At 37.8% G+C, this 25,111-nt stretch overlaps 2 protein-coding genes across 2 annotated transcripts in view; one reads left to right on the top strand and one right to left on the bottom strand.

Moving 5' to 3' along the window:
- Nucleotides 1–16,421, top strand: part of sec23a (Sec23 homolog A, coat complex II component) — a 28,287-nt gene extending 11,866 nt beyond the window's left edge. Inside the window, exons 13-20 of the mRNA XM_077238905.1 lie at nucleotides 5,567–5,673; nucleotides 6,652–6,805; nucleotides 6,918–6,995; nucleotides 7,108–7,269; nucleotides 10,601–10,687; nucleotides 11,388–11,543; nucleotides 14,879–14,944; nucleotides 15,103–16,421. Coding sequence (XP_077095020.1) covers nucleotides 5,567–5,673; nucleotides 6,652–6,805; nucleotides 6,918–6,995; nucleotides 7,108–7,269; nucleotides 10,601–10,687; nucleotides 11,388–11,543; nucleotides 14,879–14,944; nucleotides 15,103–15,192 — 900 coding nt within the window. The 3' untranslated portion in view covers nucleotides 15,193–16,421. The remainder of the gene's footprint in view (nucleotides 1–5,566; nucleotides 5,674–6,651; nucleotides 6,806–6,917; nucleotides 6,996–7,107; nucleotides 7,270–10,600; nucleotides 10,688–11,387; nucleotides 11,544–14,878; nucleotides 14,945–15,102) is intronic.
- On the bottom strand, nucleotides 212–3,887 carry LOC143746370 (adenosine receptor A3). Its single transcript, XM_077238187.1, has 3 exons — nucleotides 3,194–3,887; nucleotides 2,284–2,437; nucleotides 212–408 (listed from the first exon to the last, which is right to left on the bottom strand). The coding sequence occupies exons 1-3, from the start codon at nucleotides 3,885–3,887 to the stop codon at nucleotides 213–215; spliced, it is 1,044 nt and encodes a 347-aa protein (XP_077094302.1). The 3' UTR covers nucleotide 212.
- Nucleotides 16,422–25,111: the final 8,690 nt, after the last annotated feature.

The raw sequence follows: 25,111 nt of genomic DNA on the forward strand, positions 1-25,111 counted from the left end.
CACAATACATCTTTTTGATGCAAAAGTCTTGTAGACTATCACACAAGGGTCCTTCTGTCTGCATGAAGTCTGCTTGCATCATAAATTGTTTCTGGTGAGCTCCGCCAACCTAGTGTCCTCTTCTGCTGAGGTGAAACGATGCTGTAGATGCTTCCTTAAGTCATAATTATTTCTACACTATTCCATCCAGCAAAGGTCAGGAAGGGTCATGCTCAAACCAGCGTGAGGTCCTGTTGGGGTTGGTTGTTTGTTTGTAGTGCGGTTGGTACACTGGGAGCTGGCAAAGAGAAGCTGTTGCTCTCGCGGCGGGGCTGTATGGTTGTGCTCTGGGAGAGAGAGTTTTTACGAGTATAGTCAAACATCTGTCTGATTTTATTCAGGCTTTTGCGCAACGCAGCTCTGTATCTCCTGAAAGATACAAACAAGGTCATGGTAAACCTCCCACATACTCTCATGCGCTTAGAATCTAAATAACAACCACAAAACAGTACCATGAATCATAGCTCTATACAAGTTCTCTTTCTTAATGTTGCCCGAATTGGCCATCGAGTTTTTCATCAGCAGGTTTTTACCTCCACCTTCCTTTTCCAATTCTGCTCCACATTCAATTCCTGCCACAATTTATTTACGAAACATTATTGAATGTGAAAGGTATTAATATGAGCTGCCACATTTGATAATAAAAAGGCAATGAAAAGTCTTAATCAACAATAAAAAGGTAATGTCTATCCATGATTACATTTCCCAAAATAGAGAGCTTATTTTCTGTGAGAATTTGTTTTATGAATTGTCTTCTATCTATCGTGACATTTAGCGGTGGGCTGCATGACCAAAGACTTATACTTGCAGTATTAGTAATGATGTAGTCAATATCACAATATAGTTGTTTCCCATTTGAAATTTAACCATAAAATTGTTAATATATTAACATTTATATAAATATTGAATAGTCAACTGAATTTTGGGGTCTGTAAGATTTTTTAAATTTTAATTATTTATGTGTTTGGTCAAAAAATACAATAAAACAGTAATATTGTAAAGTATTACGATTTTAAATATTTTAAAATTAAATTCTAAAATGCAAAGCTGAATTTTCAGCATCATGACTCAAGTCTTCAGTGTCACATGATCCTCAGAAATCATTCTAATATGCTGATTTGCTGCTCAAGAAACATTTATTATTATAATCAATGCTAACTGTTGTGCTGCTTAATATTTTTGTGGAAATCGTGATACATTTTTTATTTGGCAAATAGAAAGTTCAAAAGAACAGCATTTATTTGAAACTGAATTTTGGTAACAATGTGAAAATGTGTGCATCCTTGCTGACTTAAAGTATTAATTACTTAAAAAACAACAACTATGTACTGACCCTAAACTTTTGAACAATATTGTACTTTATTTAATTTCCTCCTGACTGCTCTCCTCACTATCTCCTTTTCTCTCGAACATGGTAGATGATGATGAAGTTTTTTTATTTTATTAACATGAATGAAACAGCACAACAGCAGGAATATTAGGCTGATGTCATTTTAAGACCGAATACTTGGACCGAATACACTCATACACATCCGGTTTCTTTCTCAACTGTTCACTTAAGACATAACCAAGAGAATACTTGCTGAGACGGGTATTTTGACATGATTTTGTGTATGTGTCCGCTCAAGCGCAAGTAAATACGAAAGAGGAATCAGTTTGGTGTTCAAGCACTGTCTGAAACGCTCATCTCTCTCTTTTGCCTCTTTTTTCTCATTTAAAATAATTTGAATGTGTAAATTGGCAAGGCAAAACGCGTCCAAATGATAAACTTTCACTCTATGATGGTTAAATTTAGCAGTTAATCCGTGAATCACAGGTGTGACGAACCGCGGGGCCTGATTCGTACAGATCACGGATCAACTGCGATCCGTTGTACCCCTAATAATAAATGAACACACTTGATTTTATGATTTCATGATGATCATGATTGCTTTGTTACCAGAGATGGAGAAAAATCCTACTCCAGTAAGTAAACATGTCGCTGTCCATGAAAATGTGGGGACTCAAAAGCGCTTCCCTCCACGTTTTCTGCTGCGCATCAGTTATGTGCACCTCTGAATATAGCAGTGAATTACTGTATAAACGGTATTGCAAAATCTGTACAGGTTGACAAGTGTTTCTGTCGTCGCACTGAATATATCGTCATGCTGCCCAGCCCCATATGCATTGTAAGAAACATACCTGCCATTGGACCCTAATTCCACATAGTATACAGTCATCAAAATGATGGACTTAGTTGCTTACGTTTGAGTCATGGAGTAGATCCATGGGTTGAGAGCTGAAGTGAAGAGGACAAGCCATGTGGCAACAGCCGAGGCAGGCTGTGGGCTCTCTTTTCCCGTCAGTGTCTCATAGAAGCAGATAATGATGTATGGCAGCCAGCAAACAAGAAGGCACACTGTCAACAACACACACAAATCACATGATGTGGTTAAAGATTTTTTGGACGAGCTCATTTCATTAGCTCGAGAAGAATATCGAATTCTCTCTCTCTCTCTCTCTCTCTCTCTCTCTCTCTCTCTCTCTCTCTCTCTCTCTCTCTCTCTCTCTCTCTCTCTCTCTATCTACCTCTCTCTCTCTCACTCTCTTTCTCTTTCTCTTTCTCTTTCTCTCTCTCTCTCTCTCTCTCTCTCTCTCTCTCTCTCTCTCTCTAGGTTGTGCTGCATGTGTGATTTATTTTGCTAATTAATTTCTCCACAATCTAACTGGACCCTTGCTGGGGGGTTTTCTCTGTCACCAAAGACATAGGAACAACAAACATTATACATTTTAAGTAATTAGGTTGTCAATTGATTAAAAATTTAAATTAAATTAATTACATTGAGTTAAATCACAATTAATCCACAGCAATTTATTTTGCATTCAAGCACTTGTTGCTTTTCCTTCCTCTCCAGTCCAACTTTTCTATTAAATAAATTATATTTTTAGTTTTGAATAGAAGTTCATACGTAGACAATTTATGTTCGTATGCAAAACTAATTTAAAACATTTAAACAGAAGCATTTCTGTGTTTGAATTAAGCAGTAAACAAATCTCTATATGCCAAGGGAAAATAAATGTACTTAATGATAACCACTTAATGAACTTCCAAAGCACGGTGACAAAATCAAATACAATAAAACTTCTTTATGTCCCCTTTTTTAATTATGCTTACCGATGGTTGCCACCATTACTATGGAGCTTTTGAAGTAGTTATTGGCTGGCACATAGAAACAGTGGTCTTCGTTGCAAACAAACGTCCCTCTTCGCACCTGGTTCCTAGCTATATGAACTATATATCCATACATGGAGCACATCAGTACAATGGGAATGATTATTCCCAACACCATGAAGAGCATGTTAAAGGCGATGCTGGACGGTTTGAAGCTGGGAACGCAGAGGAACTTTGTCTCGCTGTAGACGTAACTGCCGAAACCGAAAAGTGGCAGAGCTGCGTTGAGGATGCTGTAGACCCACACTATCGCGAGGATGATTTTGGCCCTGTGCGATGTAAAGATCAGCGGGTAGCTGAGAGCGAAGCAGATCTCTGTGAACTTGTCGACAGTGGCCCAGGTGAGGGAATGGATGGAGGCGAGCTGGAGCAACAAAAATAGAAAGGCGCTGCCCTTGCAGGTGGCACTCTTGCTGGGGTAGCTCTTCACTTGGAAAAGACTGTTATGGATACCAAAAGGGATGGTGGAGATGCCCAACGCCAGATCGCATAGGCTGAAGCTCAATGTGAGAACCCAGGTCTCCGTTTGCAAGTTCTGGTTGAGTGACACCACCAAAAGTAGTAGCAAGTTCCCCAAAATGGAGCAGAAGCTGGAACCAATCATCAATACTCCATAAACCACTGAAGTCCAATGCATGTTTACATGGGTGTTCAAATGCAGACATGTACAGTCAAAACATAAACACTCATTCGACGACGGAGACCACAATGGAAGCTGTGGAAAGAGGAGGTCACGTTATCAGTGCCAAACCACCAGGGAAGGTGTTGCTGTATGGGAGGAGTGTACCTCATGCTGATCTTTAGGAGTAGACGATCACTTCACCAAGCACTCATCTCTTTGGGGAGTTTAGTCAAGCCCTCCTCCGTCTTTACTATCAGGTCCTGCCTCAGTCTCTTTGAAAATGGCAAACACGTTGCCTTGAGAAGCAAAACTATGTGAACAGCTACAATCACATGTAGCGAGGTAAATAAAGCATCTAACATTTAAAGAGCATGTTTCTGTGGACACAGGGCACATGGGGAGGCTGGAGCTGCACTGCTCGGCAAACATGGCACTTGAGATTCAATATCCTCTGTTGCCGACTTTATTAGCCATTTCATACTCGTGTTTTTTTTTTTTTTTGGTGTGTAATTGGCTAGAAGCATGACCCTAATTCGATTTTAAGCCGTTATCATTAATTAAGGCTTCAGTGCCTTTACCCAGAGCTTAAGCCTTCTATTCTAGTTATATCTGTTATATCCTGCTACGTGTCTCATTTCATAGAGTTTTTAGATTACAGGTTTTTTGTTGGTATAGCATAAGCTATCTTTGCAGTACCTTACCTGGATGTAATTGTTTAGTCAAAAAAAATAGTCAAAAAAAAGTATTTTTAAATGTTTTTTTTATGTTTTTTTGAAGCCTCATTCTCACAGAAATACAGCAAAAATAGTAATATTGTGAAATATTATTACACTTTGAAATCATCTTCTATTTGAATATATTTTAAAATATAGTTTATTCCTCTGATGGTAAAGCTGAATTTTCAACATCATTACTCCGGTCTTCAGTGTCACATGATCCTTCAGAAATCCTTCCAATTTGCTGCTCAAGAATCATTTCTTATTATTATCAATATTGCTTAATATTTTTGTGGAAATTGTATTACAAAACAAGTTTATGGGTGAGTAAGATTTAAAAAAAAAAAAAGATAAGCTAATACTTATATTTAGAATTGTTGCTTTTAATTGATAAAAAAAACTACAGTAAACATATTTATAATGTTACAAAAGATTTCTATTCAATGTTCAAATGCTTTTTTTTTACTGTCTATAAATCAAAGAATCCTTGAAAACAAAAGTATCACGATTTTCACAAAATTATTAAGCATCAGAAACCATTTTTAACATTGATAATCATAAAAATCATTATTAACAATTGAGCTCCAATAATAATTGAGCGGCAAATTAGCATATTAGATTGATCTCTGAAGGATCATGTGACTGAAGAAAATTCAGCCTCAGAAATAAATTACATTTTAAAATATATTCAAATAAAAAAACATGTGTTTTAAATTGCAATATTTCACTATATTACTCATTTTACTGTAATTTCCATCAAATTTCCAACATGCTAAATTCTTGCTCAACTAATTGTGACTTTGGGTGAGACGATCTATAACAAGTTTGTCATAACAATAGCATATTGGTGCCAGGATGGTGAGAAGGTTTGGGAAACCTTTTTAAAAGCAATCCTTTATTTTTGCCTTGCTATTTGGTGGGTTCTTTGTTAAGCAAAATATTAAGCTGTTTTCATTCTTTTTCTTTTCCCCCCTTCAGCACAACGCTCCTATCCCACAGGGTGGACGCGGAGCCATACAGTTCGTAACACAGTATCAGCATTCTAGCGGACAGAGGCGCATCAGAGTGACCACAATTGCAAGGAAGTAAGTCGTTTGTCCTTATATTAACCATCAATGATTGCTACATAAATTACCATTTCAAAGTTAGGGGTTAGTAAGATGGGGGTTTTTTTAAAGAAATTATTTTTCAGCAAAGATGCATTAAATTGTGAAAGTGACAGTAAAAACAATTACAGATTATTTATATTTCTAATAAATGCTGTTCTTTTGAAATTTCTATTCATCAAAGATGGGACTAAAATTCCATAAAAATTGTAAGCAGCACAACTGATTTCAACATTGATACTAATAATTGTTTTACCATAGAAGGAATAAATTCAATTTTGAAATATATTAAAAAAAAATTAAAAATCAAAATTGGAATTAATGACAAAAAAAAGTAATATCTTACAGATCCCAACCTATTAAAAGATAATGTCAGGCTTTCAACCATAAATCTCACTGATTTTCCTTTGTGGGACACAAGAACTGATACAGTCCCCAAAGTGACTACTTTGTTCTTAACCCATTTGAGTAATAGTTTATACAACACAAGGAACTAGGGTGGGAAATCCTTGGACACAACTTCATAGTTGTAGATTGTACATAGATTGACCCTCCTCCTTTCATAAATGCCTCTCAGTTTGGACATCAACTCTGCACATCATCCATGTGTTATCTCAATGACCATGTCCAGTTTCCATGACAATGATTCAAAATATTCCACTTTTAGAACGTTGCATATGTTTGTCAGAATCGATGCACTGCGAAAGAGTACACTCAGTCTTCGACAAAGACTACTGCGTTGCATGTAGCTTTCAAACGTACTAAAAAGGCTTTTTAAGTGCCTGAAAGAACCTTTCGGAGCTCTTTGACTATTCTGTGGCTTTTTGAATATACCGCTTGTGTTTTGTTTTTTTAATGTCAGACATTGAGGATGAATCAGTGTGAGTCAGACTGATGTACAAGCTTGTGTTAGAAGGTCATTGTGCTATAACGTGTTCTCCTCATCCTCCTCTTCAGCTGGGCTGATGCTCAGACTCAGATCCAGAGCATAGCTGCATCTTTTGACCAGGAGGCGGCCGCCATCCTCATGGCCCGTCTGGCCGTCTACAGAGCCGAGACGGAGGAGGGTCCAGATGTTCTGCGCTGGCTGGACCGACAACTCATCCGCTTGGTGAGTCTTTCAGCTCTTCTTTCAGATGGAACTTGTGACATATTTCTTGGTATACTCAGTCTTTTAGTATTAGGGATGCACAATAATTTGAATAATTTTCTTTAATTTGCAGTGCCAGAAATTTGGAGATTATCATAAAGACGATCCCAACTCATTCCGTTTCTCCGAGACTTTTTCGTTGTATCCTCAGGTACTTACCGCCTGTCTAGCACTCTATGACAGCACTGAACTTAATAGCACTCTATGACAGCACTGAACTTAATAGCAAAGCGAAAATGAGATCTTGACTTTTTCTTTGGCAGTTTATGTTCCATCTGAGGAGGTCTCCATTTCTGCAAGTGTTCAACAACAGTCCTGATGAAAGCACCTATTATAGACACCAGTTTATGAGGCAGGATCTGACCCAATCTCTGATAATGATACAGCCCATCCTGTATGCATACTCGTTCAACGGGCCACCAGAGGTAAAAATGCATAATTTCTCCCATTGAAACAAGTAAAATTTACCTGATTCAGGTGACCAATGAGGGACTTCATAAATGGTAGATACTATGTTCCCTGGGGGGAAATTCATGCACTTGCACACTTTTAATTTTCCTCAAATTCATAGAAATCAATGTATATAAACAATATTTTTTTATTTAGCCATGTCTAAATTTAAAGTGCCCCTATTATGCTATTTTAAAGTTCCTAATGCATCCAAGGTCAAAAAACAGTAACATTTTTCAAATGATTAGTTCGAAGCAGTATGAAGATTCAGTCTCTCAAAACCCCACCTTTCCGTTAGCCTACTGTGCTCTGATTGGTCAGTAGCCTACTGTGCTGTGATTGGTCAGATGACCCAGTCTGTTGTGATTACAATCTATAATACTCTATATATTGACCAAAGGCAATATAGAACAATTCAAAACCAAAATTAACGTAAATAAAAACATTTCATAAAACATTGTATAAAGTTTATAAAAAAAACAAGTACTACATCTAACTTTTTAGGCCATAGGTGTACACAGATATTTTTCGTCATAACTATGAACGAAGAACATTGGCATAAATCACAGTTTGAAATTGCTAGGGGTGTTTACAAAGAGAATACTTGAGCAAGAACTTCCGTGAACAGTGCTCGCCTCTTTACATCTTACTATAATACTGATAGTGCTCCACTCTGTTCTAATAATAAAGACTCAGAGAAAGTTTTGTTTTACACTTTTGTTAGCGAACCGGGCTACAGCTAAATAGTAAACACTTACCCAAATAATAATGGTACAAACGTTGGCCGAGCACAAACGTGAATGACTGATAAAACATTACAGTTTGTAAACCAAAATCTTGATCCATGCTTTATCATTACTCCCAAGTAATAAGAACGACAGACAATCTGCATTAATCGACACGATTGTCGATAACTATTTCAGTAAGAGGGTAATACTGCTGCGCGGGGTTTACACAACATAACACTCAAAATAGCAAAGTTGAATTTTCAGCATCATTACTCCAGTCTTCAGTGTCACATGATCCTTCAGAAATTATTCTGATATGTGACCCTGGATGACAAAAGCAGTCATATGGGTAATTTCTTTTTGAAATTGTCATTTATACATCACATGAAATCTGAATAAATAAGCTTTCCATTGATGTATGGTTTCTTAGGATAGGACAATATTTGGTCGAGATACAACTATTTGAAAATCTGGAATCTGAGGGTGCAAAAAATCGAAACATTAAGAAAATCGCCTTTAAAGTTGGCCATTTAAGTTCGCGATTGTGCTGCATTCACTCACAAAAATAAATGTTTTATACATTTACAGTAGGAAATTTACAAAATATCTTCATGGAACATGATACTTAATATCTTAAAGATTTTTGGCATAAAAGAAAAATTGATCATTTTGACCCATACAATGTATTGTTGGCTATTCCCACAAATATACCCATAATACTTAAGACTGGTTTTGTGATCCAGGGTCACATATGTTAATTTGCTGCTCAAGAAACATTTCTTATTATTATTATTATTACTATTATTATCAATGTTGAAAACTGTTGTGCTGTTTAATTGTTTTGTGGAAACTGATCAATTTTTTCAGGACTCTTTGATGAATAGATGGTTCAAGAGAACAGAATTTATTTGAAATGGAAATCTTTTGTAACATTATATAAATGTTAAATTTATTAATAAATGTCTTTTCAAGTATTAATTTCTTTTCAGATAAAAATTCTTACTGGCTCCAAGCTTAGTAAGTCTGGAAGAAAGTGAAACTCGCTTAAACAATTTAGTTAAAGCATTCTTTAAATATCAGTATTAATTCAATGAGCTTAATTAGTAAATCACGTGTCATGAGTCATGACTCACGTTGATTCTGAAGTGCAGTGTCATGATGATTATGCTGCACTAGATGTCCCCTGACACAAAAGATTAAAATGTGTTCTGTTTAATTAGTGGACTGAGATCTTTTGTTCTTATTTTTGTTCAGGCACATATTATTGTTGTCTTTAAATCTTTTTACAAAGGCATGGTACCATTTGTAACCATGACAAATGGTACCATGCACGGGTCGTTTGGTAAATCCGCACCCGCAGTACTTAACAGAACACCCGACCTGTTATCAGACAGCAGCACTAATTTGCTGAACCATTTGACACAAAGACCGCGACCCAGACCAAACCCGCATTAAATTTAATGCATCAGGTAGTAGAAAAAAAGAATGATTTTTCCCATGTAATGCAGGCAATCAAACCAACATTATTTTTCTTAAATGCATCAACTCAGAATGCCTAGGCACGCAGCACAACATGGTAATAATTAACAGAAAAAAAGTCAGTCGTGTAAACCATACAAAACTTTTCCCTACATCATGTGAGCAGCCTGCCCATACAGGCTATTCTGAACAAATGTGCTAAATCGCACCATAGGATTTACAGACGCTTAGAGGTCTCCATAAATTAAAAGAACATAAAGCCAAATATAAGCCTTTTATTGTCATAAAATATCAAGGATATTTTAGTGGATTCACCCTGCATTTAAATGCGGTTGTCCCCTGAAACTCTGCTGTATATATGTGGACATTGGTCCTTCTAGCACCATGACACTTTTTTTTTTTTAATTGTGAATAGATTATGTACAGAAAGCGAGCAAAGAGCGCTCCCTTTATAATGCCTGAAGCTGTCAATCACTTCAGTTGCAGAGCGATTGGCTGCAATGCTCAAGGCTGCAAACCATGATGTAATTAGAAACCTTTGGTAGTCTTTAGACTACAGAGCTTGAAAATAAATAAGCACGGGACTGTTTGAAAGCAGCTGCCCCTCAATGGCTACCGAACTGAGTCAAAAAAGTCTTGTCTATTGTACCCGCAATCCGCCCTTGCCTATTAATTCCCGACCCGCAACGCAAATGGAAATGTAAATATTATTCCACCTGTTGCATCAAATATTAGCGGTTCACCCGTCTGACCCAGGAGCCTGAAGGTTGCATGCCATGCAATTTAACACAATTATTGTGAGGTAGAAAGCAAGCAGGCAAGTGTTGTATAAATGGGTTGTTTAAACTTTACATAATGATCTGTAGTGCTTGTTCTTTTGTAGTACTGAGTGAGTTAAACAACATAAGGGTGATGATACAACGGGCAACTCAAACTGATTCGTGTTTTCTAATCTGCTTTTAATGGAGAGCTTTATGTCACTTACTGTTTTTCCCCTGACACAGCGAACAGAAGGGGGGAAGTTTCAGGAAAGATGTTTATCGAAGCATCTAATTGACAATGACAGTCCAATAACAGGCTTTGTTTCCTGTTGTTGTAGCCTGTGTTGCTGGACAGCAGCAGTATCTTGCCTGACCGCATCCTCCTCATGGACACCTTCTTCCAGATTCTGATTTACCACGGAGAGGTACGGTGTAAAAAGGGTCCACTTTGGACATTGTACTAACTATAAGTAACTTTGCAACTACATGTCAACTAACCTTCATTAGAGAATTTATAGACTGTTAGGGTTAGTAGAATTGGTAGAATGTCATGTACTGGCGGGGTTACTTACAGTCACTAGGGGAGCATCAAAATAAAGTGTATTAAGCAGACTGTCTACTAATACTCTAATGACTGTTATTTGACACGTAGTTGCAAAGTTACATATAGTTTGTAGAATGTCAAAATAAGATGTTACTCTAAATCACAGCACATATTCTTGCTTCCAATTGCACTGTTGTACATTTTCCCCTGTGACTGGGTAGATGTTGTTTTAACGCCAAGTCTTTTTCAAGTGTTCAATAATTAAGAATGCAGTTTGTTTTCTTGGTCTCGGTCTGAGCTGTTTAATAATCTGAGCACATGAAATCAGAGCCAGTTTTGCACTGCAACAATTTTAAACTTGGCTGTGTTTCAACAGACAGACGTTTTCTGATGAAAGCTTGTAGGTTTCTCGCTGAAGTACGTGCTAATGAAGTGAAATAAAAAAATTAAAAAAACAAATGAAGTGAGATGTTCCCATAGAGTCACAGCTCAAAAAAATCCATTTTAAGCAGTAGTAAATACGTTTTCAGATTTATCATATTATAGTATGACTTCTGACAGATATGTTTTCCCTCATGTAGACGGTGTCTCAGTGGCGTAAAGCCGGGTACCAGGACATGCCCGAGTATGAGAACTTCCGCCACCTGCTGCAGGCTCCCGTGGATGATGCCCAAGAGCTTCTACACACTCGTTTCCCCATGCCACGCTACATCGACACAGAGCACGGTGGCAGTCAGGTACAGGCGATGTGATGACAGTTTCTTTCTGAATTCTTTCCTGTATTTTTGTGAGGCACTCATACTGCACTGAACGGGTTACACTGATTTAGTCTAAGATTATAGATCTTAGATAATTAAGATTATAGGAGAGTTTAGTTGAAAGGTAATTTTAAATGTTATTAATATTCATAATTCAAAATGAAAGGTCATTAAAGGGCAGAGCGTGTGAGCGAAGTGGAGCGGTGTGACGCTCCTCTCAATATTTTGCTCATGACAGTGCGCTCCGTTCAATCGCTCACGGCCCAAGTGAACGCTCCACTCATGTTCGCTCAAATCCTGCTCCGACTTTAAATTTCTCCGTACTATACATATTTGTTTTTGTAATGAATTTCTTGAATAAATGTCTCAACTATGTAGGCCTATAGATAATTTATATTTGTGGCTTTAAAGCAATATTTTATTTTTAGACTTCAGTCTAAAAATAGACTTTTAGACTTCAGTCTAAAAATAGACTTTTAGACTTAATGAATTTAATTTCATTAAGTAGACCATAAATAAACGTGATGTGACTTGACTGGATTGTGCCAAATTGCAGAGCTTGTGCAAACATATCCACAGGTGATTTCTTAACTGCTGTTATTATTGTTTCAAACTTCTTTTTTACCCATAAGCAAAAAAGCAAATCTAAATGAATCTTTTGCTAAATCAGTTTCTCCACACTCCCTTTCGATTTCTACTCCGTTTTCGTTCTTAACTTTGAAGTTTACTGTGCATTTATGCATAAGGTTCACAACTTCATTAAAACAATATTTGAACTCCATAACCTTTGACGTATTGCTTATTTCACATATTCTCGAACTAGCATATCACAAAGAGCATTCTAGGTTGCGTGTGCGGCCCTGAGCGAGCGTAACAGAATCTTCAGAAAGGCGCTCTCCTCTCTGCTCACATGCTCCGTTAAAATAGTTATTCACTCACAGTTGAAAATTCTGTCATCATTTACACACCCTCCTGTCGTTCCAAACCCATAAGACTTTTATTCAACTTCAGAACACAAATGAACACATTTTTTCATAGATTCTGTTCCTCCTTTGAAAGTCTATTGACCCAAAACTTTTACACTTCAAAACGATCGTGAAATAAATCCATATGAATTGAGGGGTTTAACCCAAATCTTCAATAGAGACACAATCTCATTATATGATCGACATATTTCATTTAGGCTTTTATTCACATATAAACATTGATCAGCAACATTTTTTACAGCATTCAATTTTGTTAAACAAACTCAACCATGCTTACTTGCGAGAACCAATGAGGTTAATTCTCGTGCGTCACGCCACATCTTTTGAGCTTTCACAAGAATCAATGAGGTTTTTTCTCGTGCATTAAGCAAGTACAGTTGAGCTTCTGTTTATGTTCACTGATCAATGTTTATATGTGAATAAAAGCCTGAATTCAATCTTTTAATCGTAAAATGCAATCATGTCTCTTCCGAAGAGTTTTTATTAAATTGTTTCATTCATATGGATTTTTTTTATGTTGTCTTTATGAACGTTTTGAAGCGTCAGAGGTTTGTGTGAACAGACTTTCAATGAAGGGACAGAAATCTCTCAGAATTCATTAAAAATATCTTCCAGATAAATTACAGAATTTTAATTTTGGGGGAACTAACCTTTCAATATTCACAGACCTGTATAATCTTAATTAAATAAAGCAATAAGCCACAAGCTGTTGTGTAATATGAGATTTGTTAATAAAACCTACATGCACTGATGCCTTGTAAGGTGCCTTCTAATTGAAATGAAGCTTAGAAAGTGACTGATTACAAATACTACTTGTACTTGGCAGCAACTCTGCACTACTCGTATGAAACGCATGAGAGACTCTACTTGATTTCAATAAAATCTGATTATATCATGTTGCCAAGCTATAATCTTATAAGCACAGTTTTTGGTCAAATAAAAGATAGTTTCATTAGATTGAATTGGATTGTCAATACTTTTAGGCATTTAATCAAATGTATTTATAATAGAGCTGTTAATAGATTAAATAACCCAAAACCAAACCCTAACCTAACAGTCTACTAATAGTCTAGTGAGAATTTGTTGACATGAATTTGCAAAGTTACTTATAGTTAATAGAATGTTTAAAGCGGACAATAATAAAGTGTAACCAACATTATTGCTCATCTTGCCCCAATGCATTTTCGGTTTTCACTCTCAATGCGTTAGATTGTAGACAGCGTAATTTTCTGCCTAATTTTTTTTTTTTGACATAGCCGTCATATGATGAGTGCACAAATGATGCCTTAAATTGCTGTCTAGGTGGACATGTCACTAAGTTTTGGAACAGAAGCCTCTTAATTGTGAAATCACAGTACCATGGTGGATTATTGCTTTTTTTAAATGGAATGGTAAGAACAGTTATAATATAAAAGATGCCCATTTTCAATAAACAGTAAATGGATTAATTATGATAAGAAAACCCAAACAAACAAGCAGTTCTTCTGCCAAGTAATCTAGTTCATTAGCCTGATGGAGGTTTATGGTTGCTAAGCAGCATAAAAAAAGTGAAGATCATTCTGTGTGTTGCAGCCAACATTTAAGTCGCTTGGCTCTTGAATATGGAATTCAGCATGTTTGGTCACACATGAAAACCCAATCTGTGTGTGCATGTACTTATACAACTATTTTTGTGAGGACCAGTTTGAGTTTTAGACCATTAGAGTGAGCACAAAGAGAGTAAAGTGAGGAGATTTTGAGACCCCTTTTAAAGGCCCGTTTGAGGGTCAAGACTTGGTTTTAGGGATAAGGGTAAGTTAGGGTAAGGGTTTGGATTAGGCACTTAGTTGTGATGGGTAAGGTTAGGGTAAGCGGTTATAGATTGCTTTGTGTCAATTAATGTCCCCACAAAGATAGATGCACAAGTGTGTGTGCGCCTACCGGCTATTCTACAACCGATTTGTACAGCAAGATCTATCAATTCTTTTAAATAATGGATGTGGTTTGAAAGAGCCATGTTGTTAAATGGCAAGACAGTTGTTTGAATCAGTAATTTTTGGATTAGTCTGTGCAAATATTTATAAATTGCTTTTACAAAACCACCTCCATTTTCTCAAGCCTTGATAAATTGCTGCTCAAATGGAAGGTGCTACTTTGAAAACAGTTTTTCTGACAGCTCTTCAGTCAATTTCTACGCTTGAGAAACTCGCCCTCGAGGATTTTTAAATGTTGCTTGTGAATAAATGACTTTAATGGGTCATTGAGACTTGGCAACTGTTCTGCATATTAATACACTGTTTTTAGGGTCTGAAATTTTACCTCGATTTATTTATTTTTCTTTCCCTCCAGGCTCGTTTCCTCCTCTCCAAAGTGAATCCTTCTCAGACTCATAACAACATGTATGCATGGGGTCAGGTGAGTGCTGTATATCTTACCAACACAAGATCATTTCCTTTGTGAGGAATATTGATTAGTCTACCGTAATGAGCTGTTGTTATACAACTATGTAAATATGTCTTTTTTTTCTATTATTCACCGCCGCTGATTGAATCACACTTCCTGTGTTTGTGTAGGAGTCTGGCGCACCCATTCTGACAGACGATGTGAGTCTTCAGGTGTTTATGGATCATCTGAAAAAGCTGGCAGTTTCCAGCGCTGCCTAAGAGCCCTCAATCGTCAATCTTTTTGTCAGTAACACACAGCCAGCAGGATCACATTGGCACTGCCCTCAGTTTTTTCCATTTATATTATGCAAATATGGAGCCCAAACCTTTAAAAAGTAAATTGTGATTGGAAGTTTCATTCTTTAATATTTAATTATGACCAAATATGGCAAACACCGCATCCTCATAACACTACATGTTGAGTATACATCAGGACAAGATATTTGTTTCTCTTTCAATCGGAATGAATTTAGCTACTTAAGCGAGTGAAGTGGCTACATAGTTTAAGAAATAGTTTACACAAAAAAGACAATTTACTCATTCTCATGCCATTCCAAATCCATATGCTGCCTTTTTTTTGCCCTTGGACACAAACTTACATTTTTAAAGAATCGTTAGTCTAGTGAAGCCATATGATAACTTTCTAGTTGTCTAGTTAGCATTTCCCTTAAATTCACCACCTAGTATTTTCCTCTAAAATTCAAAAATGGCATGTTGCTTACTACACAAACAAAAAAACAATGACGTTTTTGGTTGATGGCTTTTTTGCACCATTTTTGAATGTGCACATGCGCTAGACATGAAATATCTGAATAATGACTTCGGTCTGTTCCTTCTGCAAAGCTATCGTACGGCTTCAGAAAACCTGGAATGAGTCAAATCGATTATTTTTCTTGTGCTTTTTTTCATTGTGGCAAAAACGACAACAATTCTATAAAAGTATTGTAAGTATTCCTTTTTTTTTTAAAGGAAAAAAATAACAACACACGGGTTTGGAACAACATGAGGGTGACTAAACAATGATGAAACATACATTTTTTGACTGAACTGTTGCTTCAGATCTGATGTTTCCATGTATGAAGCTCTGTGATGAGACCTCATGTTGAACGGAGGGAGGTAACTAGCTCTTTTTAGCATACCTGCTGCAGATACTTTTGTTTTCCCAGCCATGGAAGGTGAAAGCTGTGCCAATGTAGTCAATTAAGCATGAGCGCTCGAACGCCGCCTCTAGCCAACAGCGCAGAACAATGGCTTGTTTTTAGAACCTGTGCGCGTCTCTCGTCTCGTTGCTGTTGATGGTTTGTGTTTCACCACAAGGTTGAGTGGACCGTTCCAAACACAGACTTGCGGAATTTGTAAGCTGCCTTTCTGTCTGTCGCTCTATTTATGAGCCGGTTGTAGCAGTATTGTATGTTTTGTTTCTAATAAAAACCAGCTTCATGATCCCAGCTGCTCTGCATTGTTTCAATTTTGAATTTTGGAAACTGAAAACTATTCTTTCTTTGTCACTCTTGCCTTTAAATCAGCATCCTGTGAGTCTCAGAGGACACGGAAACCTATGTGTGTCTCTATTTTCAATGAAAGAATAGTTGAAAACACTGTCATCATTTTCTCACCCTCAAGTCATTCCAAGCTGCATGCCTTTCTTGCATCTGTGGAACACAGAGGTTTTGTATCATCTCTGAGTTGGTCTTTTCCATACAGCCTTTGATCTACATGAGGGTGAAATATTCCTTTAACAGAGCGCAACTATTGCATGTTCCACAAGAGTTTGGGTTGGTTGCAAAATAATTAATTGCATTACACCATCATGAAATATGATAGCACGGTCTATATCCAACACAAAGAGATTTGCTTTTAAAGAAAAATGACTGGCCCATTGACAGAATTTGTTTGGTTGTTTTCACTGATGGCCACATGGGAGCAGCAATTAACTAAGAGAGCACTGGTTCAACTGCAATTATTGAAGTCAAGTTATTTTAAATGCCGTATGTAAATGATTAAGCTCTCACAGCAGTCGATCCAGGTTTTTATGGAAAGACAATTACCGATTTATTCCTTCTGTGTTCATTATTTCAGAACTCATGTTATTCCCAGTTAAGGTTTCTCATTAGTCTCCTTATGCATACTTTTATGGATCGTCTTGTCAATAATGGGCATGCTTAGATTTTCATGCTTATTAAATTAATAAATTCAACTGCATTAGGCTGGTATGAAAAGGATATTAGTTTCACCCCCTGAGCAAAATATAATGCCATCTATATTCTAAACTCTTTTCACACTGATTTCAGCTCAACGGCTGTGAAAGTCTGTAACTACAATTGTAAATTCCTCCTGTAGCCTCCTATTTTACTTTCTTAAATTTAATAATATTTACCTCTGCCAATTAATTCCAAAGTTGCATAACAAATGCTAAAGAAATGTGTCCTAAGAACATTTGTAAACAAGCTTTACATGATGATTTGGAGACATGAGTAGTTGGATACCGTGACTTTGTGGTCTCTTATTGCAATTGTACAAATCAATTTGTATTTGAGCTCCCTGTCTCTCCATGAAATAGTCATTTTGTAGCAATAAAAACCCAAATCATGGTTGGTGTACTGATGCATTTTACAAGCATTTCGGTGCCGAATGCAAGCAGGTTGCAGACACTGAGAGTAGAAACAAAGCATATTGACACAGACAATATTCCCAAACTGTATTGCTGTGATTCCATGACAGTCTCATTGATTTGACCGACTTGATCTTAGATAACAATCTTTTACTTCGATCATCGCCAAGGGGCAGAAAAATATGAAATATCATGCTTGTTAAGACAAATTAAGACATGTCTCTCTACCAAAACCACATCTGGAGTGTTGTTAAACCCGCTGTCTTGTAACATCCTCCAGAGAGGTTTAGAATTATGAGATCTGCTGCATTTTGGTACAAAATATGCACTTTAATTATTCATTAAATTTGATGATAAAATCTGTATTGCTCACTGGAAGAAATTCAGTGCTACAGATTTTGGGTCAATGTGTTTCACTTTTCCAATTCATTAGGCCTGATAGATCCAGCTAATTAACCCACACATACTGGCCTCTCACAGATGGGTGGAAATTTACTCATTGCACAAAATGAATGCATGTCTTACTGATTGAAATTCTCTAAATATCTCTAGATTGAGAATGTTTGATAAATTAACAAACTCAAGGCAGTCTCATTCAGGCATATTTGAATGCACACATAATGTCACATTAAACACAAACAGGTTTGAAATGCCAGCTGCCTACATATTTATTATTATTATTATTATTATTATTATTATTATTATTATTAAAATAAAATACAGTTCTGTCTAGATAATATAATCAGTAGGGCTGGGTATTGACACAAATTTCACAATTCGATTCGATTTTGATTCACAGGCTTGCAATTCGCTTCGATTCCGATTCGATTCAGTATGATTGTTTTGGATACCAGGTATGGCAAATTTTCTCAAAACAAATCTCTTAACTAATGCTGTAAACTATGGAGTCAGTTCATTAGCCTACTATAATATTGAAGTTAAAAATTAACTGATTTGTAGCTATACAAACACTTAAATTACAGTTTTATTTATTTTTATAATAAGTAATATGAATTATAGGCTAAACATTTTAATGGTGCTGTCATCATTTATTCAAACATGCATTATTGAAGAACATATACAATTATAATGAATATATAATATGGTGCACATATTTAGCAAAATTCTCCTCTCTAGAGTTAATTTTTCTTGCTGACTAACGAGTTTATGGTCAAATTTTTTTTCTGAGGTAAATGTGACGTTACATGACGTCCTTCCACAGTTGAAACACTGATTGAGCGATTTCATGTGACATGATACGGCTTTCGATAAGTTGTTCTCTATCTTTTAACTCACTTTTAGATGCTCATTCATGTTTATTTCGCGCTGTTAATGGTAGAAGAGAAGTCCATGCGCGCTCTTTGTGCTGCTGCTTCTCTTGAGCTGCGCCAGAGCGATCTCACGCCACAGAGCCAAAACGGTATTTATGTTTTTGAATTTCGTAATACAATGGACGTAATTTGATACTTTATTTCATATCAGTAATTACAAAGCACAAACATTATTGCGATTTATTGGATGGGATGCGCGCTACAATGTTCCATTCATTCATCAAATAAAAACAGGATGACTAATCGATTCTTGTGATTTAAGAATCGATATTGGTTCGTAAAAATGAGAGTCGATTAATATTGAGAAATCGATATTTTTTTTACCCAGCCCTAATAATCAGGTCTTTCAAATGACCTTTGAAGAAGCTGATATTTTGGCCTTGTATTTAGGACAACTGTGTATTTTAAGCTGGTTGCTTTAGAGTCTAGATTGAATAGGCTGTAGCCTACATGAGGATGAGCACATAGTTTTATCTGTGATTTTATTAGTATGGTAATGTCACAAAATAGAGTGACCGAGAGAATCTGGCTGTGCATCAGAAGTGAATCCAGAGGACATGCTGAAACGGATAAAGGGTTTTCTATGGGGTTATTGGAAAAATTTACAAATGTTGCTTTTTTAATGGGAAAAAAGGGAAACATTTTGGCAGCTGTGATTGCCAGAGCATTCCTCCAAAAATATGGTAGATTCAACTTGTTACAGTCAAACAAAAACAACAACCTGTATTTCCTTAACTAAAGTAGTGTTAATATTGAAAACGACCTTAAAAAGTGTTAAAGAGAAAGCTACATATTTAGTCAAAGTTCATCTCCACCCGTACATCCACTTATCCATCCATTCACCCACTCACTCATCCATCCATCCACTCATCCATCCATAGACCCACTCATCCATCCATCCAATCATTCATCCATCCATCCACTCACTCGTCCATCCATAGACCCACTCATCCATCCATCCACTCATCCATCCATCCACCATCCATCCACTCACTCATCCATATATCCACTCATCCATCCACTCATCCATCCACTCATCCATCCATATACCCACTCATCTATCCATCCATCCTCTCATCCATCCATAGACCCACTCATCCATCCATAGAACCACCAATCCACTCATCCATCCATAGACACTCATTAATCCACTCATCCATCCATAGACCCACTCTCATCAATCCACTCATCCATCCATAGACCCACTCATCCATCCACTCATCCATCCATAGAACCACCAGTCCACTCATCCATCCATAGACCCACTCATCCATCCACTCATCCATCCATAGACCCACTCATCCATCCATAGAACCACCAATCCACTCATCCATCCATAGACCCACTCATCAATCCACTCATCCATCCATAGACACACTCATCCATCCTCTCATCCATCCATCCATCCATCCATCCATCCATCCAATGCATCTCCGGTTACTTTTTTGCCATATAATTATTTGAGGGGCTTTAATCCAGATTGTCTGCCAAGACTTTACTTTTACGCTGTCACTTGGGTTCAAATATTCGTCTGTGAAAACTGGCTGACACTAAGGGTCTGTTTACATAACACCATTTTAAAATGGAAAACTTTCTCTGCAATTTGGCCACTTATTTACAAGATCGACAGCATTTTGGGGACCTGAAAACGCGAACTTTTGAAAACTGGTTTTCAAAATGAAAGTTTTTGAAAATGAGACCTCTATCGTCTGTGTAATCTTTACAAAGTGACTTTGCCAACTACTGACCTGGCAGCAAAATACAGCGTTTTTAATCATTTTCGTGGATCCGGGTGAACGAGGATCATTTTAACAACGTTGTCATCCGGACGTGAAAAAAGCAAAGGAAAAACATATCCGTTTTTAGGTACATAATTGTGTAAACGAATCCTGTTTCGGCTTTACGTGACCATGACTTCACATAATTACATGACAGTCACAGCTTTATGATAAGAGTATTATAATAAAACCATATTTAAAAGAAAAAAAATATGGAAATGTTTTATAAAATGATTTCCCCAGTGTATGAAATATGAGAATGTAACCTGACAGTTGTGGTATACAAATTTTTGCCATGTCTATCTACAGCATCTGCCACCATTTTTTGTTATTTGAATTTCTTTTTTGAACCACAATGGTGCCTAAAACAAAGTTACCAGCTTTGATGTTTAGTGCAAACTGGTTACATGGTCATTTTTAAACTAAGTTAACAAAGTTATCCTCTGAACTGGGAAACAAAATCATGCGGAGAATCTTACCCAAGTCAAGTTTAGTTCTGTTTTATGTTGTTGGCAAGTGTGTGTATTAAGATGAATTATGAAAGGTGAAATATAATTGTATTATTAAGTAGAGATGTCATTGCTTTACAGTTTAAGTTTCCCTTTAATAGCTGACCCATATGTAATTTCATATTTGCAATATGTTTCTTAGTCCTGTGTTGCCAGGTAACTAATGCCCATTCATTCGAGTACTCTGCTTTTGCCTTAGTCTACCGCACATCAGTAATTCTCATATATCTCCGCACACAATCTCTGAGAATGGTCTGCTCATCAGGGCAAGTCCCAGATGTCCAGGGACAAGTGTTCCAATGAATGAGCATGATTTCTCAGATAAACAGCGCTGCAGGCTCACTGAACCCTCATTTTGGGACATCACTGATAGATGGCTCTCCTGTGCTATTGACAGTTCTATTTCGGTCAGACAGTCAGATCTCTGAAATAGAGCTAGAGAATAAAATTGATCTTGGCTCCTTCCGAAATTGCATACTCTTGAGTACATACTTCTTGAAAATAAGTAATTACTTGGCAACCATTAAAAAGTAAGGTCTATATATTGTGTATGTGTGTATGAATGAAATCCATGTTGTCATTGTCATGTGGCTTACCAGCGTAATTTGGTAGTAAAGTGTCCACCAGATGCACACTTCAGAATCCCAATGGAAGTAGTAAGTCATCTGGGTACTTTTTGTCTTCTGTTTTATGTACACTGTGAACTTGAACATACCGAGTGTTGGGAAGTATGTGGTTTTGGAAGCAGCCCTTTTCTTGGTAAACCTGTGTGAAAATGCAAATCATGAATGAGATTGCCTTAATATCTTAGTTGTTTCTACCAATGAGATTAAATGGTAAGAAACTTTTGCTTAAATTTCCTGCTTCTCAGATTCACCTCTTGAAACAAAGACCCTGTGATTTCTCATTTTTCTTTCTAAAAAACTGTCTTAAACTGTGCTCAGCTTTGCCACATTACCAGTCAAAAATCATAGATCTCAATATTACCTCAAATATTTATGAATTTCTTCCATGACCAAATACTATCCATGTATATTTTATAGCTCTGTACTCCAGCTGAATGTCAACAAATTGTATGACGGGTGGTTGGGCAGATATTGTGATTTGCGGTAGGTGGTATGCCATACGGAACCGTTGCCACTGAAACTGCATATTAACGCACCAGTGGGGCTCGACAGCCTTAGTCAAATGGGTTGGCGCGTATGGTTGGGTTGCGGAGAGATTGTGAGATTGTGGTTAGGTCTCAGCAGCACTGTTGGTTTATTTGTAGAGGTTGTATAGTATTTACAGTCATTACGTTCCTGTGAATAGTGCGTGTATATTGTATATTGTTTTGCGGTAGGTGGTATGCCATACGGAACCGTTGCCACTGAAACTGCATATTAACGCACCAGTGGGGCTCGACAGCCTTAGTCAAACGGGTTGGCGCGTATGGTTGGGTTGCGGAGAGATTGTGAGATTGTGGTTAGGTCTCAGCAGCAAGAGGGAAGTAGAGGTCAGTAAGCTGGGCTGAGTTGAGTGGGGGACGGAGGGGGGTGACTCTGGGACGCCAGAGTCACTGTCGAGCCCTCTTGAGGTGTCGTGGGCTAGTCGACGAAACACTGAGGACGGAAGGTGCCCACTTGAAGACCCTAGAGATGTTCCCTACTCCGCTCAATCCAGAGGGTTGTTATGGGGGGACCGCACTGTGGTTGCAGCGGTTGTGTGTGCTGACGCGCAAATACACTATTAACACCAGACAGAAGGAGATTCACGTCACCAGATGGAAAGAAGCGTAAATGGATGGAGAAGCATAGGTTACTGTAAAGCTACGTCTTAGTTGGTGCTTATCTTGGCGAAAGCCGAGTACAAATCAGCATGAAGTTTTAACATCTACTCTCGTGTAATGGAAATCATGAAGATCTGGATACGTCCAGTGACTGCGGTGAATAATGCTGCTGGCAACAAGGGAAAGACCTTGTGACAGCCTGGAGAGACAGCTGACAGGAGGAAAGAGACCCCAATGGGGCTGGTAAGGGTTAGCTACCCTTGTCGGCAGTATCCAGCTCTGTGTTTACAGGATGCTGGAGACACCCGCCCAAGGCTTCTGAAAAATTAAAAAGGAAAATACCCCTAGAGTCTGCGAAAGCAGGGGCGGAAGATGACTCAATGGTGGACAACATGGTTAACGACTTTGGAATGGAAACGGATATGAGTATGGAGAGTACTTCACAAAAGACTAGTTCAGGTTCAGCAGTTAGCAAAGCCATTGAACTCCAAGCTTGTGTCTGTGGCTGGAGCAAGGCGACAACGGCCAGGGGTTTGAAGATTCATCAAGGGAAAATGAAATGCTTGAGGGAGAAGGGACAAGGGCCTCGCATTGATCAGTACTTCTTACGGAGTCAGTCAAGTCAGTCGAATGAAATCCAGCGACAGGAAGCAAACCACAGTTCGCAGGATATCAGCACCCCTGTCATAGAGGAGATGAGGGTTTGCACAGTTAGTGATGAACACATTGATTCTTGTGAACCCGGTCAGACTAACCAGCATAAGAGAGAAAAGAACCTCAACGGGCATAGGCCTGGAGTTAGATGGCCAAGAGCTAGTGAGAAAACTGCATGGGACACGGTAAACACAGATCTATGCTTTGCATTGAAAAGATTAACTGGTACAGTTGAAAAGAAGCTGGATAAATTTGGGGACATCATTTACGAATATGGAAGTGAGAGGTTTGGTGTGAAAAAAAGGAAGGAAAAAGTACAAACTACTCCTGGATTGTCTAGACGGCAGCAGAAAATTGAAGGGTTAGTTAGAGAAAGGAGACAGCTGAGGAAGCAATGGAAAAGAGCGGAATAAAGTCAGAAGGAGGGACTCAATCTCTTACAAAGGGCCATAAAAGATAAGCTTGCAACATTACGCAGAGCTGAGCGCCTACGGAAACGCTACAAAAAGAAGGAACGTGCGAGGGCTAATTTCTATAAAGATCCATTCAAATTCATAAAGAAGTTATTCACCAGTGAGAAGAATGGCACTTTAAAAGCATCTAGGGTTGAGCTAGAGAGATATTTGGAGGAAACGCATACAGATGCAAAAAGGCATGAGCCTATGTCAATTCCGTCAGACATCCCACCTGTCAATCCACCAGAATACCAAATGGAGGTCTGTGCACCTAAGTGGAAAGAGATAGAGCAGGTTGTGAGAAAGACAAGGGCTTCATCATCTCCAGGGCCTAATGGAGTTCCGTACAGAGTGTACAAGAGTGCTTCAGGAGTTCTAAGGATTCTGTGGAAAATGATAAAAGTGGCTTGGGAAAAGCAGGTTGTACCTAGATCATGGCGCCGAGCAGGGGGAGTCTTTATACCCAAAGAAAAAGATGCTACAAGCATCAGTCAGTTTCGCCCTATTTCACTATCAAACGTCGAAGGCAAAATTTTCTTCAGCATTATTGCTCAGAGATTGTCAACCTACCTATTAAAGAATGGCTTCATTGACACTTCAGTTCAAAAAGCGGGCATTCCAGGATTCTCCGGATGCTTAGAACATATCAGTGTTATCTGGCAACGAATACAATCAGCAAAAAAGGAGAGGAAGGAGCTCCACGTGACATTCCTGGATTTGGCTAATGCATATGGTTTAGTGCCACATGAGCTTCTTTGGGCATCATTTGATTTTTTCAGGGTACCGATGTCGATAACAAATTTAGTGAAAGCCTATTTTGGAGATTTGCAATTTAGTTTCTCAACTCCAGAATTCAGCACTACATGGCAATGCTTAGAGGTTGCAATAATGGCACCATGGCAATGGAAGTAATCATTAGGGCATCAAAATGGGTAGTAGGAGGAGAGCGCTTGGCTTCTGGGGTGCGACTACCACCAATCAGAGCATACATGGATGACATGACAACCATGACTACAACGGTAGCCTGCACTA

The sequence above is a fragment of the Siphateles boraxobius genome, unplaced genomic scaffold, assembly GCF_051911475.1.
Source record: "Siphateles boraxobius isolate OS27281-9 unplaced genomic scaffold, OSU_SipBor_1 22, whole genome shotgun sequence".
Lineage (NCBI taxonomy): Eukaryota > Metazoa > Chordata > Actinopteri > Cypriniformes > Leuciscidae > Siphateles > Siphateles boraxobius.

Coding starts and splice junctions, on each gene's coding strand:
- LOC143746370 (XM_077238187.1), bottom strand. CDS start 3,887: ATGCATTGGACTTCAGTGGTTTATGGAGTATTGATGATTGGTTCCAGC. Junction 2,438..3,193: donor AGTAATGGTGGCAACCATCG/GTAAGCATAATT, acceptor TGTTGTTGACAG/TGTGCCTTCTTGTTTGCTGG. Junction 409..2,283: donor ATCTACTCCATGACTCAAAC/GTAAGCAACTAA, acceptor TGTATCTTTCAG/GAGATACAGAGCTGCGTTGC.